At 37.8% G+C, this 22,659-nt stretch overlaps 1 protein-coding gene across 2 annotated transcripts in view; it reads right to left on the bottom strand.

The window, feature by feature from the left end:
* plekhg5b (pleckstrin homology domain containing, family G (with RhoGef domain) member 5b) overlaps window positions 1-22,659 on the bottom strand; it is a 101,747-nt gene that overhangs the window by 51,098 nt on the left and 27,990 nt on the right. For both annotated transcript variants that reach the window (XM_024293578.2, XM_024293577.2), the window contains exon 2: window positions 16,140-16,216. In XM_024293578.2, the coding sequence (XP_024149346.1) occupies window positions 16,140-16,216 (77 nt within the window). The remainder of the gene's footprint in view (window positions 1-16,139; window positions 16,217-22,659) is intronic.

Raw genomic sequence — 22,659 nt, 5'->3', positions numbered from 1 at the left:
CTGCCCCTCCCACCGACGGCTGAGGCAGGCTGGTACACAGTCACGCTTCCAGCTGCAGATAAAAGCGACACGTTTATTACTGTAAACATCTTCTAGTAGCGGCCCGTCTCTTATTCCAATAAACATCGCGTTTGAGGACATGTTACGACAAATAAACCTACAACAACCCACCGCCTTCTGTGGACGCTAATCCTCTTTTCTACAAACTTCAATCGTCAAATGCGATCAAGGCAGGGATAAAGTCGAAATTTCATTGTGTACATTTCATTTTTCAATTAATAGCCAGTCTCCAACAACCACCAGCTTCTCTTTGAAATCATGCTAGTGCTACTATTGGATGATACTGATATCATCTGGAAGACAAAGTATATGGTTCAAAATATATTTACACTAAAGCTGATTACCCATTAAAATAAAATAGTACAATAAAAAACAATACATTTAGGTATTTCTAACTGTTACTTTAGGTTGCCGGTCTTAAGCTGGTTCACACCAAACGCGATTTCCGCGCCCAGTTTCAATGTTAAGTCAATGTACAGATTAGATCAGGGACCCTATGGTGCGTACTGAGTGTTCTGGTGTGTTTCGGGCTATGAGATCGGAATGATTGCATGAGGCTTTTGAAGAATTCCTTACTGATGATCTCTCAACATCATCCGTGTCTTCCACTCATTGTATGAGATATCCAGTCAATGCCTCCATGTAGGTTATCCCCTGGTCACAGGGTATAACAGAGCTGGACCCTCCCAACAGCCTCAAATATTCTGTATTTTTTTATTTAATATTCTTTGTACTTATGCACATATGTATTGTGTTACAAATCAAGAATTACGCACACACAAATCCAAAGTTATGCACAAATGAAAAATTATGCATGTGCAAATGGGAATGATACAATTTTCTCTCCATAGTAATGATCTTATGTTACTTTTTTCATGCAAGATGAACTTCTGAACAACAGAGGCGTATCTTAACAACAAATAAGACCAGTCACTGATAAAAGTCCTCCTGATGTAATCAAGATATTCTCACACAACCTCAAAACCCACAAGAAACAAATGTCCTTATTTTTTCAAACCAACAAAAAGATCAGATTATTCTAACGTTTATGCCACACCTCCTAATCTAATTAAAAACTAACGAATTGAGCCGGATTAGATCACTCTGATCTGATTAAGGGGGGGGGGGGTCTTTTGTTTTTGATGAGACCGCTGGTCCTGTGAGGGGTACACAGAGGGATTTCAATGATATGCTCCTTTTATTTGTACTATAAAACTCAACACATTCACAGCTAGAAGCCTGGACAGATTATAGTCCCCTCCGATAAAAATCCTGTTTTTTGAGTTTTAACATGTATTTGTGGACTTTTTCTCATTAATTAAAACACTACTGGGAATGTTTTTTTTTTTTTTCATTGTCATAAAGGACACTTTTAAAGACTGTGTCACTGACCCTCTTTAGTTCTGGTGTTGTGGACTCTGTTATTCCTAGTGTCCAGTTTTGATTTACCACAATCTGGCACTATGTCATTTATGTTGATCAAAGATGAACACATCTTTGAAAATCACCCACACAGTAATTTGTTTACACAATGCTTTTTCGACTGACTATATTTAAAAATATATGTTTTTTAAGTTGACTAGACTAATGCTGTGTAGATAATAGTTATAAGGTCATTTATCACATCAATGTATTAAAATGTACACAATTTAAGAGAAGCAAACGGGATAACAGACCAGGCTCTTATGACTTACAGCTTCCAAGTGTAGGTGGGGGGAGGGGACTCTGAATTACAAGACTGTAAGAAGTGGGGGTGTGCTAATGGACGGTAGTGGGGGAGCCTTAATACCCAATCATGGGCAAAACAACTTGTTGAACCCTTTTATGCCCAAAGCCACCCCCCATGGTCAGCTCTAATTAGAGGACGTCCACGTTGCAGCCACCTGAACGGATTACACCGCAACGGCAACTGTTGAAAGTAGAGCTTGAGCCTCCTCTGAATAAAATAAATAAATAAGGCAGCGCAATGATGGATTCAAACAAGCATTACAAACTGGTGTGCTTAAGTGTGATGACCTTCAACCATCGAGGACTCCTCAAATACCATTGGCTGCTCCCACTTTAGAAGACATTTTAGAATTTTTCTGTTCATTAGAAATGATTGGAAGTCATACAAACTCCACTAAACTCCAACCCAACAATTTGTCTCAATCTTGGTCTATCTGTTCAAACTTCGGCCACTTTTCAACTCATGCAAGGCCATTTCCATAGGACGGTCCGTCAGGTATCCCGCCACCCCCCCTTTCCTGTTATTCCCTGCTTCCTGACAGAGATGCTGCTGGGGGTTGACCTCATGTCACCAGTGTTAAACCCCCCTTCACTGGTGTTTATACTTCACGGGACATTTTATAAATAGACATGTGTCAATGTCTAACTTTTTAAACGGAGAGCTTTTTTCAGTTTCCACGTCAGCGTCACTATTTGTTTAAAACAGATTCCTGTTTTCCAGTCAGTAGTTGGTGACGTGTTGCTTTAAAGGTTTCTAATACATGACACAAAGGGGTCGGAATCCATTTTTATGTAGAGATGAGTATCATTTTTGAATCAGTGGAATAATATTCTAATGTCTCTGATGATACAACCAAGAGACAGCATGCAGATTAGGGCTGGGAAATCACTGTGTACCTCAGGATATGATGCGGTACATAACTCATGATATTGATGCTATCGCGATACTCCAATAACTGGTAAATCTCTAATAACTCACATTATATAGAAGAACACATATGTTTTGGTAAAATATAACCAAAAATCACTTTTTTTATTTTAAAACTCAACCATAATAATTATTTTGTGCAGCAATTAATAGACAGTTCAGTGCAAAATTGCTGTAATCAGTCACTATGTCTTTGATAAGCCTTGACACCAATTGAATTGGAACTATTTGTAAAATTCAGTGTTAACAATATTAAACATGAACAGCAGTGCTACTACTTAGTGCAAAATTGTTGTAAACAACAGAACAGAAATAAATAATTCAAGTAGCTGTCAGACACATTGGTGCACGTGACAGCCAGTCTCTCCCCATCTACCTCCGAAGGAACGTCTTACAGTCTCTTCAAATGAAAATACTAGATCGATACTTAGTGAGAATCCATCGAGAATCAATTGCAGGACTAAATATTGCGATATAATCGCAATATTGATATTTTGGCACACCCCTAATGCAGATGACAATAATAAATGGGGCCAAGGACTGAGCCTTGGGGAATACCACAGGTGGAACTTTCTTTGCCAAAGGAAGGGAGGCACAACTGAAATCAGGAAGAGTCTAGTTGTGTGATGAAGACGGTTGAGGAAGATGTTGCGGTCTCTGGTGCCGAACGAAGCAGATAAATCCAAAAATCCTTTCATCTAACAATGTTCTTTGCTACAATGTTTGATAAGTAATCTGCATTTATTTTGAAATTGTGGGAGAGGACAACGTTGAACTTTTGTGTTGAAGTTGGGTCATGGGATCTGGACTTAAAATCTTCTGTCTTGAAAATGTTTCACTACTTGTCCAATATATACTACTTATAGTCGTTATAAGTGGTTCTGGGCCCAGACGCCATGACTCAACTTCAAGAAGTCAACTGGATAAATGAGAATTTTCACCAACACATCACACTATTGGCTTTCACACTATTGGCTTTAGTATGAAACTAAAGACAACTCATTGGCCTTTTGGTAGCATGTTTGACCTGAGACTGGACGGTTGTGTGTTCAAATACTCTGTAGAGTCAGTAGAGATGCTCCTTGACACTCTGTATTAAGGTGTTAGATTATGAGGTTCAACCACCAAATGGTTCCTGAGCACGTATGTATCTATAGTTCATCTAACAGGGAACCGGTCAAATATGGAGAACAAATTTCCCACATCAAGTGTGGCAACAAATGGGACTTTTTAGAACCTTGAAACATAAAGTGTCACAAAACAGAAACTACCATCCCTATAGGTCTCTATTACAGAAGAGTTTCTACCTGGATATGGAGAAATACTTTCTCAGATTGGTGGAAAGCCTAATCAAAATTTAAAAAAACCCTAAAAAACTCCAAATTGGTCACAGGACATCATTTTTGCAAGATGCCATAAAGAGCTGTCTGTGCTTGCAGGAGAGGTTATGATCCATAAAACCGTCTTACTCCATCAGGAGAGGAAAAATCCCCATAAACACGAAAATGTCTAAAGCAATACTGCAACTCAAAAATGATATCTGAGCCTTTACCTGGATAAGCACGGCTTGCGCCATATATGGATACAATAAAAAGAGAAGTCATCACTTTAAATGGACAGAAGAATCTGAGCAAACAAGCTTTCAACACAAAGGTTTTATCTAATGCAACACAGGTGATGCCATCCGTCTCTTGTGTGTGGAAATGCTATTTACTGATCATTCGCTCCACGGAGAATTATTCAGTTACAAATATACGAGGCCACAGCTGATAACTTGGTTTTTTTATGCAACATTACAGGATTATACGGCCAATTTCAGGCCAGGTTCTCACGTGAAGTCCCAATTATCTTGTTGGTTCAAAGAATTATCATGGTATGATAATTATCATGACTTTCTCAGAAAGTATGCCTCAAACAATCATAGAAAAACTCCATGCATGTAGAGTTCCATAAAGTGGCTCCATCATGTCACTCTAGTGTAGGAGAATTGCAGATTTTCAGCTTTTCTTTGGAGGACTTTTGTCACTCTGCCTGATTTTCTTTAGCACTCATGTTGCACGGCTCTTCTTTTAGTGTCTTACTACAATATAGTTCAGGGGCGGAGCTACTATTCCTGCATAAATCATGAAATCTCAAAGTTTACAGAGTTTGTTTTTTTCTGTTGATGTACCTTGATTGACCGACACGTTTATTTAAGACAATCTTTTTCAAGGTTTCTAAGCTTCAATACAATTCACAATTTTATCAATAACAAAACAATTGCTCATCCATACTGATTTATTCTCCATTTTAACTGATCAGTAGTGCAGGAAGGATCGATCCAAAATATCAATAGTATCAATCTCAAGTTGGTATCGGATCGATACTGACCCGCAGATATCGATATTTCCACTCGTTTGAAACTTTTCTGTATCAGATAAAAGGGCCAAGCTGAGTCACTGCTTCACCACTATTCGTTTGTTTTGGTTTGTTGACTCCTTTGCATTCACTCCTTCACTTTTTATTTATTTTCAATAAGTTTTTATTTTAATAAACTATTTTAATTGAAAAAAAATAAGTAAATATTTAATCGCTAATTTACAAGAGCGTATACATTAATAAACAGGGATATTTTAATTAAAAATATTGTTTTTATGTTTATCAAGTAATTAAAAAGGAAATCTAAAAAAAACATTCACAGTGATTAAAAACAATTGCGATTTTAAGGTTCATGTCAGATCCATCGCATTTATAAAAAATATTGATATCGGCGATATTGATATCAATACTTGAATGATCAGTATCGCCCAGCCCTACTGATCAGTTCTTGCTGTTATTTTTGCATTTTGAAAATAAGGGTTTAATAATTACAATTATTTAAATGTTCTAGTATGTTTAAATCAAAATACTAAAATGCCATAAAATGTTGAAAATTGATGAGTCTAAAACTCATCAAGGTTTGTGCTGTTCAGGACATGCGATCCTTCTCAGAAAATGCCAACACAGCAAAAAAGAGACAGAAAATTTCTAAGATTTTTTTTCTCAAGGATAAAAAAATAACCATTCCTGTGGAGAACCAGGTGGATAAATCTGAGGCCAGAATAACGGAGATGTGTCCGACGGACCTGAACCCTCCCCCACCTTTCCGCCTTCCTGACAGATGTAGAAAAGCCGGCTTCAGGCCACCTGAGGGGGGTTTACACCTGGTGACTTTCACAGTGTCAGTTTAGTGAGGAAAAAAACTTCAGTAGAAAAGAAAAATGAGTCTTAAGACGGCGAAGAGAAGGGGAAGTACATGATAGACGATTTGATTGGTCAGACAAATTGGGATTAATCACAGAAGGAAAGTGAAAAATGTTGAAAAAATGATTAGCCTACTAGAAAAAATGATAGATAGATTAATTATTTTATGTCATTTTAACATGTTCTTGAAAGACATATAAAGAAAATGTATCTTAAATTTGCATTTCTAAGTATTTTGTTATTTAAATTGTTGTAAATCAGGAGTAGACAAAAAATACTGCTGGAGAAAGATCGCATTTTTGACATAAAAAATACACTGGCTGGGCCACAAGCTCCGCCCCTTTCTGATGCATCCATGATCATATCAAATTTTGTCCGTTAAAGATCCACTCAGATTAAAAAAAAATATTGTTTTTAACATGTTCTCGTTGTATTTTTTCCAATAATGGAGGACATATGTGAAGAAAGTAAAGCTTTAAATTCAATTTCTGAATATTTCTTTTTTCAAATCGAGGTGAATCAGGATCAGAGTATTCCATTGATAAAGATTGTATTTCCTACGTAGAAAACATTCAATCCCTCCCTCACTCCAACANNNNGGGGGGGGGGGGGGATCTGCTGGAATTACGTTGATCGTGTTAACGGTTGAAAAGTTACAGATTTTGTGTTTGGGCGTCACCGACGACGCCTCAGGCGTTAAAGGGTTAAAACCACAGTTATAATTGTACTTTTTATCAGCTTTAAGATGTGATGAGTTAAATAAAAGGTGAAAAAGAACACTGGAAAAAAGACGGGTGGGATTACAGAGGGTAATTTGTGTGAGGGGGCTGGGAAAAAGGCCTCCTGAAAAGACTCATTCAAACCTGAAAATCCCTTATGGTGAAATTGTTTGACCTAAATTTCAAAGAATCTGAAGATTTCGTCATCAGGAGGCGATGACCGTATCGAGAGGTGGAGACAACTTGAAGAAATCTCTGTACAGAAGTGACTAATGGAGAAAAAAAACAAAAAATGACAGTAATCTTTCTATATTTTTGATTTTGTCCTTCATTTGTACCAAGATGTGAACAAATGCTAAAAAAAAAAATGTTCAGTAGACATAGACCACATAGACCACAGGTTGAAGTTGGTTTATTAATATTCCATCATTTTTATTATTCATAATTATGCTAAAAAGTTGGGGTTTTAAAGTTTTAAAAATTGGCATTCTGCTAGCTTTTTGGACTGTTTTTGCATTTAATAAGATTTTTTAGACTATTTTGGAGTTCAGGTAATATTTAAATTATATGCTAGCTCTAATTTAGGCTTTGTTTTTAAGATTTTTTTATGCTGTTTTAGTGCTAGACTAATATTTACAAGCTAGCTGTTTTGGTTAATTTAGGCTTATTTCCGTTTTTCAGGCTAATTTGAAGTTAAGCTATTTTTTAGCTACATACTAGCTGCTTCGGCTAACCAGAGTTTTTTGTTTTTGATTTGTTTTGTTTTGTTTTTTTACGGTAATTTGGCATTTAGCTAATACTTTAGCTGGCTATCAGCTTCAGCGTTTTCAGCTGTTAGCTTTAGCCTTGTTAGCTATCAATTTTAGCATCTTCAGCTGCCAAATTCAGCTTACAGCATTCACACTAACATTATCACAGGAAATTCTATAAATCTAATTCATAATTACGTTCAAAAGCTACGGTTTCAAAGTTATAAAAAGTCAGTTTTCGAGTGTTCAATAAATGTTTATCCTGTTCGCCCTGCGACCTAGGCTGTGTTTTGGATTTTGGTCCCTTGTGTGATTGAGTTTGACACCCCTGACATAGACAGTAGACTAAAGACATAGATAGTGGACGTAAGAACATAATTTTGGCACAAATGGAACCCCATACGGCCCAGCCTCAGCCAGACTACCTTCATTGGTAAATTGAGTTTGAGACCCCTTGTTTAAATAAAGTTTTGCTGCATTAAATTTAATAAAATTTAGAATGATCTCAAAGTTTTAGTCATTTTAGTGGTTAAATGTGTATTTTTTTGTTAATTTTCATCCATTTATACTAATTTAAGTGAAAAAATGTTGTTTTTTTATTAAGTGAAACCCTTTCTGGGCAATTTTCTGGAAACGCTCAGACGGAAAGAGAGCTAAAGAGATGACGGACACTTTCGTCATCCTCCGTTTTTCACCTCGCTCTCTCCCCGCCGCGCCTCCAGCTGTTTTAATAGGAGAAACCGACTGCCTTGGCAACCCACGCCTTTTTTCGAGCTATCTTGTCTGGTCCTGTCAAACCTGAGGCTGAGGGGGATTGCAGCAGACTGGGATAGAAGGAGGAGGGGGGTAATAGGCCGATCCATGTGAGAGTCTCAATCCGGGGAGCAAGCTCAGACTAGCAGAGAGCTCAGAAAGGTGTCATCTAATATGAATCCCACCAGCCTGGCCAAGAAAGAGCTCAACGTCATCGTTGGACACCTGAAACTCAGACTTCCAGAAACCCAGAGTTTCCCTTCAGGACCAGATCAGCTCGGACACATACAGACACCTGGACTGATTTGGGTAAATGATGGTGAACTTGTTCATGTTTGGACCAGTTTTGACCAGAAAGAGGACAGAAGAAGCCCTGGAAATACAGAACTGAACACCACTGAGAGAAAGCCATGGTGAGGTATTTTAGGGAGTAGAACTTCCTCGTCAAAATGTTTCAGAAAACCACCCATCAAACAGACCAAAAAGGTGAACAAACCGGTGGTGGGACGTGCCCCGACGTCGCCCCCTGCTGTTAGAGGCGAGTCACTTTGCCTCAGCTGGCGAGCAACAGCCCCAAGACCTCACGGAGCGAGAAGAAACCCGACCTCTTACACAATATGGTTTACGTTCCACTAACTAGAAAACTAAAACTGCTCGATTCCGGTTTCTTTCTTCATGAAGGACAGAAATAGTTCCAGAAATGACAGGAACCCCCCCCCCCGCCGTCCCTTTCATGATCAGTCAGGGTGTCATCCCTTTCGCTTACAGTAAGTCACAGCAGACTCAACACTCCAGACATCTGTTTTTATCAAATCCCAATCCCTAAAGCGTGAAATGATCAGTTTCACCTTTAACAATCGGAATTGTTTTTAGGTCATTAGATCAACAGAAGATATACTTAGATAACATTGGGTCTATTGGGGGGAGGGGTGGGGCTTTCTTTTGGTTTGTTTAGATGTGCTTCGTTTAAAAGAAATATATGTTTCTATATCAGGCAAAAACAAGATTTATTTTGATTAGGGGTGTAACGGATCACAAAACTCACAGTTCAGATCGTGTCACGGTACGGATCATTTTTCGGATCAGTAAGAAGGAAAAACTAACAGGAAAAAATATGAGATAAAAGCCTAAAATTACTCTTTTGAAAAGTTTCAAAAACATATATCCAGTAAATTCAAAGGAAAAATATACACTCACACATATATTACATGAAAACACTTGCTCTTTGAGGCCCATTTGTAAAAACAAAATATCTTTAAACTTTGGACATAAAAACTAAAACATGTCGTTTCTGATGACATTTACATGTTTTGAGACCAAGTCTACAAAAACTGCATGAAAATAGTCTTAAATACCAAATTTATCTGCAGTAACTCCTGAAATGCAAATTAAATCCTAAATAAAACAGTTGAAATGGAACCTAAATTATTTTGTTGGTTTTCATTGGTTTATTGAAACTGTGGGAACATTTCAAATAATTATTATTATCTGTATTACATGTGCAGGCGAGGCTTTGCCATGCCTACTTTTCCTGGTGATTTTTGATCCTTTTGGCTTGCCATACCGTCTTTTGACGCTTGTTATTTGAATTTATTTATTGAGTAAGGACAGATATAAAAAGCAGACATACTGTTGATAGCAGTCCCATGCCCATATCATAATGCTTTTAGCCATGGCTAAAAACAAAGACGGTTGCATTCGATGTGGACAGACAATTGATTTTAATAATGCGCACGTGGGGTATGCAGCGGCGGCGGGGGAAGGAGGGAGTGAGTTATTCACGGTACTCGTGTGGGCCGAACTGTGGCTAGTGATCTTGACGGACCACGGATTATTGGCTTAGGCTGTAGATCCTCATGAGTGTTTTGCGGAAAATCATGTATCTATTTTGTCTCACGAGGATCTAATAAACAGACATTTTGTACTTTTACCAAACAGATAAAAATGTTTTTAACCTCAAAACTGAAAACTTGACCACTTAGAACTGAATTCCACAAGAAGAAAACAAGAGCGGGCCTCCAGGACAGTCTTATCCCTGAACAAACACAAGAAAGGATCCGCAAAGATAACAGCAGTAATGAAAGTTCTAACAAACAACATTGAAAGCAGAGTTCACAAGTTCAAAGGCAAAGGAACAATGACCACGGAACCTGGATGTGGCAGAAAGAGGAAGTTGCACCCCGGTTCCTGAAGACGAGTCACTCCGAGCAGGACACGGCAGCGGGTTTTAGTTCAGACAGAACCAGGCCGATTTATTCAACTCATTTCTGTTAGAATAAGACTGAAGATCTGCAGTTTGTCTGGAAGGAGGACAAAGACCTGTTTTATCTTCATGAAGTTGAGTCAACTGGACAGTTGAAACATGGTGGTGGCTGAGTAATGGTCAGGGCTGGTTTGCATTGCGACAGGCTCGTAAAGATGTGGAAAGCGACGTGGACTGACTAAAGCGTTGGGACATCTGGGAAACTTCCCACAGATTGAGAGGAAGTGAAACTGGAGGATTTCGGGCTGTGATGTCACACGTCTACGTCCACAACAACAACAAGACCTTCCACCACAGATGCTCATTGAAAACACGGGAAAATTCCACATTGGGATCTATAGAAAACCTCTGTAGCACATGAACCCAATAATACTGGTTGGAAACCAAAGGTTGCTGTTCCTCAAAAAACTACTATAGACAGACAAAGGAAAGACATCCCTTTGAACTTCATGTTAATGAAAAGTTCAATGTTACACTCAAAATAAAAACTTAAATATTCTCTGGTTGTAACATATGACCGGGATTTCTGAAAGAACTCTGAGGAGATTTAAAAAAAACGTTTAGTTTTTCCTCCTAAAAAGTGCCATTTTTTCTATGCTGTTGAGGTTAGTGGGATACATTTACTGTTCTATCCCCACATCATGCTTTATTTTTGCTGTTTTTAACCCAGTGGATAAGATTAGAGATTATCTAATTAATGTGTTTTATTTATGTTTTTGGGTTAACCAAAGCCATTTATGGTGAAAGTAGAAGACTTCTCAATCACATTTGCAACAGGTCAAAACTACAAAAGTTGCTAAATTCATGGTTTGAAAAGGTTTTTAGTTGTATGGGATAAGAGCTGTGCTTTCAAAAAACATTTTTTCTAGATATTTCTTTAGGGGTGACTTAGAGGAAAACATTTCTTTCAAAATACACTCACTGATGGTGCCCCAAATCAATCTCATGTTAAAAATAAATAAAATAAAAAAATAAATAAAAAAAATAAATCTTGCGAGACTAAATTGAGACTGGTTAGAGACAAAAATGAGAATCTGAAATTCAAGTCCAGATTTTTTTCTGGTGTTTTAATGTCCACACAATTCAGAAAAAATGTGATCTTAAATTTCACTTCATTTGTTTTTTTTTTTATTATTATTTTTGGATTCGACATTGTAGTCCCAAGTCATTTAGTCAGATATTTGCTTTAATAGCAAAATTTTTTTTCCAATTAATTATCATCTCCTAAAATTCTATTTTTCAAATATGTACATGTAAATTAAAGGATCCAAATTAAATCAAAGCATTACACAGTGATATATATATAATTATATAGGGCTTGTTAGGAGCTGTAAGATAGCGCGAGAGACTAAACAAAGGGATGATGAGAAATAAGGGAAGGCTAACTTCCGCAGCAACAGTCTCACCCACAAGTCAGAAGTTTGGGTAGAACTAAATAATTATTTTTTTTAATTAAAAGACCACTGGTAACAATTTTACAATAGAAAAAAAGATTGGGTGAGACGAATGGGACTCGAAACAAAGAAATTCTGTTTGATGCTCCATTAGAATCTTATTCTCGAGTTAAACACTTTTCCTTTTTTTTTTAGCTAACAACTTCATTATTATATTGCTAACATTTTATTTCAGCGTAGTACTTGCGATAACTCTGGTCACAAAATATTGTGGCAGATTTTTTTTAAGACCAAACTTTGTTTTAGTCCGGTCATCTATCGATACCTCTCAGAACAGAAGCCAGAAAACAAAGAACCCAATTTATTACGCAAATATTATTGTTGTGGTCATTTTACATTTTTAATGTCAGAAATTGAGAAAATTAAAAAAAAAATAACTCCTGGGCCACTAAGGGTTCTAGACACAAGGGCCAAATCGGGAGTGGAGTGTTTTGTTAATCTACCTTATAAGAAAAAAAAAAAATCATGGAATCTGAATAAAAAAAACGATATATTTTGATTGAAAATAAATATATTTTGGACTTTTTATTTCAAATAGTGGCTTTTTTTCTCAATTTAGTGCTAATTTCATCAATGGGTTGAAATGTTAAGTTCATGTGGTGAACGTCTGAAAAACTACAAATCTTCCAACATTCCATAAATGCAGAATTACTTTGTGCACCTAAACAACGGTCAGTTTATGTGTCACCCTCTATGGGGACACACCAGAATTACAGGGAAATTAAAATATTAAGAAGAGTCATCAGTAGAGTTTATTTCAGTTATTTTATCTTCTATGTATGAAGCATAGAAAGAAAAAGTGAACAGAAGTTCTAAACTAACTTTATGTTAAGAGTTTGATAATCATACAGCTACTACAGTTCTGTTTTTTCTCTCTTTCACAGAAGATAAATCCTTCAAACAGGAGAAAATGAAGGAGTTCATCAAACAGAAGAAGAAGAAGTGTCTTTTAGTGAGGTGGTGAACAGAGACAGAAAGCCGCTCGGATTGAGCTCTTTCTTCCTCTCCAGACTATTATTCTCAGTTGCCATGGGGAGGAGCTAAATATAGCCGCCGTTTTTGTCTCTCTCAATAGGTCGTCTAAATGCAACATCATCTCCCTGTCATCTTCCTGTCTCATTGTTTTACAAAGGAGAGCAACATCTGAACTGCAGAGGAAAATCCGTCTGTAACGCTGGACTGGAGTGGCAGGAGGGCGGGGCGGCGTCCAGGCAGACGCAGCAGACTCCGCGGCGGTTTGGCCAGACTCCCATTTGCAGAAACCAGTGGCTTCAAAGGAATAATTCATTTCACAGTCTGCTGGTCAGACGGAGCCCGAGGACCAACGCCACTTTTAGCACCTAAACTCAGGAAAGCAGACGCTTTAACGCCTTACTGCCCCTAAAACGGAAAGAAAAGTTGACCCAATTCTAGTTATGTTCCTGACTTCATTTCTTCATTTGTTGCAAAAACACTAAATCTCAGTGTTTTTGTCTTTAGTCTCTAGTTTAAATATCCTAACTTGATATCTGACTAAACTAACTTAACTTAGCGGAAGCACTGTGGTCCTCCGCAACCGGCTCGCCATGCAGCGATCGTTTCGGCGTCTGGTCTATTATTCTGGCAGAAAGTTACGGCACACATGAGAAAATCGGGTCAATTTTCAAAATATAACAATTTTTTTCACAATAAAATACCGGTATTGACAAATGTGATCATGTTTTTGAATCCAAACAGACTGTAGAGTTGAAAATACAGTATTACCCCTTTCTCAAAGGGATTAGGGAGCGGAGACTTCCGCGAATCCGCGAATATAAAGAACCCCCATTCTCTGTCTCTAACCCCACCCCCCACAGCCGAAAAATGTCTGTTACCGATTCATACTCATCAAAAACACCTCAGATAAAACTGTGTAAACATTTATTAAAGAACATTGGAGTGTTGCTCAACATAAAGAGAGCAGTTGGCGACAAGTCAAGTCAATAAGCGTCTGGTGTGAACTGGAGGTGAAGCGGATTCCGCGTGCACTCCGCCTTGGAGTGCTTCCGCGTGCGGTGTGAACCCACCGTTAGTACGATTTCAGTGAGATGTCAATTCTTGCTTTAACACAATAAATATAAAATATCTTGAGTCATTTTTTTTTTTAAATGTAACATATTAAGCAGAAGTTTCATTTTTTGGATGGTGAGTGGTTTTGTTCCAAAACCAGACTTGTTTGATTTAGTGATTTATGAAAACTAGAAGGTTGCATTTGACTCCTAACAGCATGTAACTACAGTATATTTAACAACAACAGCACATATTTTGAAAGTAACAATACATTGACATAACATTGTAGGATGAAGTTATCTTTAAACCTGCAATTCTATAGCCTAACTTTAAGATTATTATGGTCTAGAAATAAAGTGGACTGTCATAGCTCTTAAAATAGGATATACATTAAGGGTTTATATATATATATATATATATATTAATCAATGCACACTTTGTATAATTTCAGGCTGTGCCAACATAAATTGAATTTTGTTCATTTTTTATTTTATACTTTTATTTATATTTCAGTGTACATGTGAGTACACAAATGCAAGTACACTCAGTTCCACACAAAAAGTATTGTATGAGTTTTAAATCAAGTATTACACACACAAATCCACAGTTACACACAAGCAGGCAGACACGTTACAAATCAAGAATTACGCACACACAGATCCAGTGAATCACATTTGGAGTTCTGTTGTGCATTTTCTTTCATTGTAAAGGCATATGATGCACAACGCACTTGAATGAGCACAACTGCATCGACTAGTCAACAACACTGATGACACAAACAACAAAACAGTAGCTAGCTGATCACATTTTGCTAAATCTATTTAAAGACGTTTTTATGTAACATTTTCTATAAATATAGATGTTTGATAAAAGACTTTTGACGATTTCTCTGAAGAAAATCTCATTAAAAACAAACATACTGGCTACACAATGCTAAGTTGTTAGAGTAGCATTAGCATTAATGCTAACTGAGGTAGCATTGCTATTAGCAGCTGTAGCAAAGTAGAAGTACTAGCTAGCATTAGGAGTAACAAATGTTTAGTAGTAGACTTCTTAGTTATTGCTACTCTAGATGTGTTGAAAATATACATACAAGTAGTAGTAGTAGTAGAAATGGTAGTATTGGCAGTACAAGTAGATCTAGCTTTATTAGCAGCAAGAGTGCTAGTTTTAGCTGTAATAATAGTAACAGTTGAAGAGGATTTGTACCAATAGTAGCAACAAGTATCAGTAGGATAAGTAGCAGTGGTTTTAGTAATATTTGTAAATTTAGAGGTACTAGTATTTTGGAAGAAGTAGTATTAAAAGAAAAAGAAGTAGAAGATGGCAACAAAGAAGGAAAAGAAAAAAATTCTAACAAAAGATAAAAAGGGGACAAATAATTACCAAAAAATAATAATAATTTATAAAAAATAAAGCTTAAATTTTGGGATCAAGTGTCACAGCTCCCTGGTAGATTTATTTATATTTTACAAAAACACTTGTGAAGCTTCAGTCTCAACCATTGACTGTGCAAGAGAACTGGACCGAGTGAGTGTGACATCATTCTTCGAGAGTGACTCCAAACAAATTATATTGATTCAGTCACCATTTTTTGCAATATGGACCATGTTGGAGCCAGAAATTGTGAGTAAACAGTCACTCTGAGTCAACAGTTCTACGGCAACCACTCTCCAATCAGGAATGAGCTTATTAGAAAGCCACACCCCTACTACTACTTCAATCATTTTGAATGTTCAACGTGTCACCAAATACTTTTATTGAGGCAACTGATTGGTAAGTTTATAGCTGAATAACTTGCAATTAAGAAAAAATATTGTTAAAAAATTAAGATTTTTATAACATGTTTAAGTATCACAGCAATAATGGTGAGTCTGAAAAATATAATTAATAAGTAAAAGGTGTTTATTTCTGTATAGAAGTCTATGGGATTGTGGCTTATTGGAACCAGCATGTACTTCCTGTTTGGAACACTAGGGGGAGGGGTCACTCATTCCAGTTCTCATTTACAGTCAATGGCCTCAACAAGCAAAAGTAAAGAACAGAGACATCTGGTGGTCAACTGAAGGTATTGCAACCTTCCAAGAGTACAACTGAAACATTTCAATCCACATCAGCAAGTAAAAAAAAAAAAAAACTTTTTTTTTTTTTCTTAGCAGATGCTAATTTTATATTGGCAGAAAAAAACCCAAACATGGTTTAGTTTGAGAATTAATTTAAGACTCTGGGACTCACCTTGGAGGCCCTGCGACGGTCAGGACACTCGGGGTGCTGGCACGGCACCCAGTCTTCCTCCTGGACCGGCTTATCATCTGCAACAGAACATACATACAATAATTGTTTTGATTTTTGAACATTTTGAGGTTTTAATGTAGTTTTAATTCATGCATTCTAATCTTTGAATGTTTTTATAGTTCTTCTTTTGGGTGTCCTAGTGTAGTGAATGCAAGAAGCCAACCACTTCTGAATTTCCTTCAAGATTAAAAAGGTTCTATTCTTGTGTATTGTTTTTGTAAATTGCTAAAAGCCGCTCAAATGATCCAACTGCAAAGTAAGAGAATGACCATAAGCCAAATGGATTTCTCTAGAGAAAGGTAAACAGAAGGCAGAGGACGGGGGGATGTTTAAGGAGGAGATCCAAAAAGAATAATGATCTAAAAGACGGGAAGTAAACGGTCAACGATAAGCAGGCCGATCCAGCCTTTTGCCCAGACAGTACACTCATCCCGGTCGAGCGCGCCGACGCATAACAACAAATCAGGCCTGTCAAATAAACGGCCCCCAAATCCACTCCTCTGGTAGCGCGGAGGGCCTGATAAAAGGCAGCGTTTACATCCAAAACGTCCGCGCATACACAAAAGATAACTCCATCATAACAGAAGGCCTGAGTGCAGCCATATTTATCAGTCGGCCTAAATGAGACAACAGGACACACACGCAGAAAAAAAGAGGAGATTTTTTTTTTAAGTGGCGTGGGGGGGTTGTTTATGTCCCCTGTGAAATGACAGTGGAGGGGAAATGGAGCCGCTGGAGGCCAACGTTAAACAATCGTTTGTTACCGTGATGTTTACAGAGAATGTTCACCTTGAAGCATCCAGTGTAATGTTAAGTAGAGGTGGAGGTCAACGTACACATAAAGAGGAAAAAACACTGCCGGAGACCCCCGCCAGGACAGAGGGGTCGACGGTTCATCTGAAATAACAGGAATTCAAACCTATTGTGGTGTTTGGAGGTTTCGTGACTCTCGTTTGCAGCAGAAAATGGTTAAACTACAACTTCTTTTTAAAAGAAATATGTTGGGATTTAGAGTTTTCTATCAAGCAGCTGAAATGATACTTGTATTGGTGAATACTTGACTGTATTCCTTAGGAAATCCTTCATCATAACCTTTTAAAACTCCAACTCAAGCATCAAAAAATGACAAAAGCCTCAGTCCCAACAAGGAAGAACGGACAAAAAGTGGGCAAACCTCTATACAGGTGGCCCACACAAAATATCAAGCTCACAGAACGCTTGGTGAGCCCATAGAGGTCATGAACCTACGGGTGTGCTGCACTCCTTGCTTAAATAAGGGTAAAGAAGTGTGCAAGACACAGGTTTGTTGTATGGATTGTTCTTTTTTTCCCAACACCCCCAAAAAAACTAGAAACTATACAAGGATCCGGCAAGTGTTATGATAAATACTTACTAGTTTAGAAATTAGTCATTGAGTACCCAGTGTACGCATCCAATAGACACTTGTGTATCACATCAGTGACACTCCCGTCCAGTTGGTAAGAGGCCAGTACAGTACGCCTCTACTAAAGACTAAAGTATGGCGTTAGAGCTCTGTACGAGAGCATCACCCGTACATCATAAGTGTGTGTAACTGGTATTATCCTAACCAACACTTCACGATACGCTTACCACATATGCACGATAATGGATGTTCTATTTCCATGACGTCCCTTGAGGACTGGAATCAAACTGCAAGACACACCTGAACTGCCTTTAAGATGCGGCCGCTACTGTCCGAGATCCTCCACAACCCGGGACAACCCAGACCCCTGCAGCACCCGTACGCGTCAAACTAAGACATTAAAACTGTGGGAAGATGTGATGCTCAGTAAGGACCAGTACTACTTCAATCAAAACTCTGAAAAAAAAAATCAAGAGAGAAAATATAAAAAAACAAAAAACAAACATAATGTCTGCTTGAAAAAAACTTGAAGAACAATAATTCAATACAACCAAAGTGGCTTAAAATAAAAAAAAATTACTATATAAAATAAGTAAATGAAGCATAGTTGACATAATCAGAGATTGGCTGGAAACCTGTTCAGAGTTATAAACTCTGGATAGACTCCAGTGATTCCTGTGAACGTACGATGGATGGAAAAATATAAGTAAGGATGGGTAGATGGATGAAAAGAAAAAAGAAAGGATGAATAGATGGATAGAAGGATCAATGCTTGAATGGAGGAATGCAAGTATGGATGGATGGATGGACGGACGGACGGACGGACGGACGGATGAATGTAAGGGAGGATGAATGAAAAGATGGAATGATGAATAAAAGTATGGGTGGAAGAAAGATGGATTGGCAAATGGAAGGACAACAGAAGGAAGGATATAAAAGGGTGCAAGGGGGGAAGGAAGAAAAGAAGAAAGAAAGGATGGATAGAAGTAAGAATGGATGATTAGAAAAATGAATGTAAGGAAAGAGTGATGTATGGATGGATGGGTGGATGCAAAGAAGAAAAGATGAATGGATGGTTAGATTGATGGATGGATGGAAAGAAGGAAGAATCAAAAGCAGGAAAAAATTAGGGAAGGATGGGTGGAAGGAATAAAAGAAGAAAAGAAGGAAGAATGGATGGATACAAGGATAGATGCTTAGATGGATGAATGGAAGAAAAGATGGATGGATTTAAGTAAGGAAGGAAGAATGGATGGATGAATGTAAGGATGGAAGGAAGGATGTATGGATGGATGGATGTAAGGATGTATGTATGTATGGATGGATGGATGGATGGATGGATAGATAATGTACCTGGGCTGTTTCAGGCTTTAGCAGAACCTAATCCAGACTCTGCTGCACGTTTAGACTAACTTTAATGATCAAACTGGATCTCCGGTTTATCAGCTGGAAAACAAACGGTTGTAGTTCTGATAACTATGATAAGCAGTGAGCTGAATGACCCACATTTCCATCCCGGAGTCCTGCCACCAACAGCTCCAGCCAAAGGCAGATTATTTTGTCTAACATCAGCTACCTTCCGGTAAAAAGGGAAAGCGCTGCGTCCTGGGCCTCAGCACTGCTGGCGGCGGGCCGAGACGCGCTCTCAGCGCCGGCTGCAGCCGCTGCCAGCGAGCTCACAGCTAATGGTTCCCTGAAGGTGCAGAGGCGGCGGCTGCAGAAGGAGAAGCGCTTCCTAAAGAGGAAAACGTTTCCTTCCTGCACTCTGACACTTCACAGCTCTGCTGTAAACAGAAGTCTCTCGGACTCCCAAATGTGAGACCGTCAGTATAACAAGAAAGAGAAGAAAACCCAGAGTGTTTAGAATCATCTGTTTGCCGTGACGTTTGTGTTAACACTCAGGTCCTCACAGCTGCACAAAAACACGGCTTCTGTTATTTTAGACTGTTCTGGCAGCATCAACCCCAACAGAAAAAGAGTTCCCAGACAAAAGGGTCAAGTTTGAGGTGGATGTTAAACAGATCGGCACGAGGAACTTCTGGGCTGCCTTATGTATATAAATATATATATATAAAAGAAAAAGTAATATAAGCCTCATTTCCACTGAACGTTATGGTACCGTTTAGTATGGTCCAGTAGTGCTGGGTGGATATCGATCTCAAGTCTGTATTGGATCGATATCGACGCACAGATATCGATATTTCTATTCTTGTTTGAAACTTTGCTGTATCTGCTAAAGGGACTTCACCACTAACGCCAGCCCTAATTTAATTACCGTTTTCCATTTAATTGAAAATATTGTCCTAATTCTGTTTTTGTTTATTAAGTAATTTTAAAAAAGGAAACTTACATAAAAACGCATATACAAAAAAATATCGATATCGGCGATATTGTCTGGTATCGGATCGATACCCAAATGCTGAGTATCGCCCAGCTGAGACTTTCCACTCAACGTTGGCTGTCATGGCGCATGCGGGGAGTAGTATATATGCATTATAGTAATGCGACTACAGCAATTACGGCTGGCGAAGTTTAGATACGGCACTCTCTTTTTTGTAGCCATGATGACAGAAGCTCCGCCCTATTTGTTCCGCTCCATTTTTTTATGAACCTAAAACCAACAGAGGCCCAAAACTGTACAATTTGGTACTGATTGATAGGTTCACTTTATACAAGAAACGCTCAAAATACTGTAGCGTACCTGGATAAAATAAATGGAACATCAACTCAACTAAAGTTATGCTGAGACTCCCCCTAGTGGTTATAATAAGAACTTATTTTTGAAACATCAAAACAAAATTGAAAACCGGTTTGTTTTTGCTTTTTTGCTTCTTTTTTTTTATCCGGGGGGATCAATAAGAAACAAGTTCTTAGTAGTAATAATAGTAATAATACTTAATAGTAATAATCACCTAAAAATTTAAGGTTTAGAGAGAATTCCATCACCGCTCATCAGTTGGTGCACTTTATACGGCGTTCATCACTTGTTTTGGGATCTCTGAATCTACGATTTAGTGGCTTGGAGATTTCCCAGAAATCCCTGCAAAAAAATCAAATATAGACCACAATGCATTGCGTTCAAACAATTTTTAATTGGAAAAAAAAGTGTGAAAATGTACGTTTTCATTATGAGAACACAGAGGATTCATAAAGTCTTGACAAGATTTTGCAAAAAAAAAATAAAATGTGTCAAAATTTTGTTAAAATCCAAGGCACTCGATCTTTTAGTGGTTAGGGAGTAGTGAGGGAGTTCAGATTTAGCCTATCACGTTACATTAGGGCTGAGTATGAACAATAATTTGGTTCGATTTGATCAAATCGGGGGAGCTTTGACCCCCACTCCTAATTTTTGAGTCGATATTAGTCTCATTATTGAAAAAGATGAAAACATTGATATTACAAGCTTATTTTAGTGTTGAAAAAATTAACAAAACCAACATTTTTTGAATAAAATAAAAACACACACTGATTTTCTGACCCACCTTCCATAGAATTGTTCTAGCTCCACCACTGGAATGGGAATATGATTGTTTATTATATGATTATTGACAAGAATTGAAATAAAATTGTGATTTTGAATCAAAAATTTTTAGGGAATTGCACAATTGCAAAAAAAAAAAAAAGTCCACAAACATATTAAAGTGGGTCAGATATAAATGATCAGAAACATTTTAATGTAACAAATAAAGGGTCAAAGGTCCCTGCTTCTAATTTAACATATATTTTGACAGACGATCCCTCATCCTTCCTTCATTCCTTCTTTATTTTCCCTTCTTTCTTGTGCAAACACATCAGTAGTGGCTGAACTCTCCATCTTCTGTCATACTTTTTCATATCTTGCTGACTCTCCAACTTTTTCCCCCTGAACTGGAATTCCTGAACTCAGCAGTACTGATTAAGCCAAACACAAACAGGCGCTTCACACGGAACACACGTGACGGCGGACAATGGAACCGAGGAGACAAGAGGTGCGTCGCAAACGCTCGCCGCGGGGCTGCCGTGCTCGCCACGTCGAGACACTGCCCGGGGCAAAAGACCCATTAGGTGCCCATAAATAGTCCTGGAGCTGTGGAGGTCACGTTAAATCATCCAACCTTTAGACGCACTCAGCCGTCCACACAGTGACACTTCCACCTCCTGCAGCTGGCACTTCCCTTTGTTTTTTAGCATGCAGACAAATGATGCGATTGAGATGTTTAAATAAAAAAATCCAGAAAGAAAAGGATCAAGAACTGAAAGAACCAAGAAGTGTGTTTATTTAGATGCAAATATTTCTTTCTGTGACTATCAGAACAGGAAGATGCTAACAAATGAGGTGGAAAGTGTTTAATAATCAATACAAAAAGTCCAATTCTCTGTTATTTGTTGTAAAAGTGTTCCCAGTGTTTTTTTTTTATATAATTATGATGATGTCGTTTTTAGCCTAAAACCAAAAACCTGTGTTGTTTTCTAGGGTGTAGTTTCTGCAGAGCAGTGGTGGTCCATTAGAAATTCTCCTTTCAGTCGTGGACAGGACTGTTGGAGCTGAGCAAGCCCGCCCCAACTTCCCGTTAGGGCTGGATTGATAAAATCGATTAATCCATCTAAGCTTAAAAGATCAATAATCGATCCATAAAAGTAGAGATCGATCCAACGCATAATGTTAAAGTATGCTAGCTTGATGCTAACATATAATGGGATTTCCTATAGGATGGCTAATGCTAACGCTAGGTCGACGTAAACATACATTATTGACTAAATGAACATCGTCACATGAATTTCCAAACTCTTTTAAGGAAATATACTTTTTAAAGTAACCATTTGTGGTCTAAAGCTTTGTCCAAATTCCTTCACTTACAGTAAATAGTGAACTATATAGTGTGTTCGCCATTTTCTACTACTGTATGAAATTACAATTCCAAAATCAAGCGCACAAGAAATGTCCCAGAATTCTTTGTGAAAAACAAGCATGCATCGATGCTCACTCCACTGGCAAAAAGAGACCACAGTGCATTGGGTTTAAACAATTTTAGCATATTGCTTAAATTTATTTTTTTAATAAACCATCAACATTTTTACTTTGGGAAATTTGTGAGG

Source organism: Oryzias melastigma, linkage group LG7 (genome assembly GCF_002922805.2).
Source record: "Oryzias melastigma strain HK-1 linkage group LG7, ASM292280v2, whole genome shotgun sequence".
NCBI lineage: Eukaryota > Metazoa > Chordata > Actinopteri > Beloniformes > Adrianichthyidae > Oryzias > Oryzias melastigma.
Note: the sequence above shows the minus strand (reverse complement) of the source record. Positions and strands in the feature narration are given on the sequence as shown.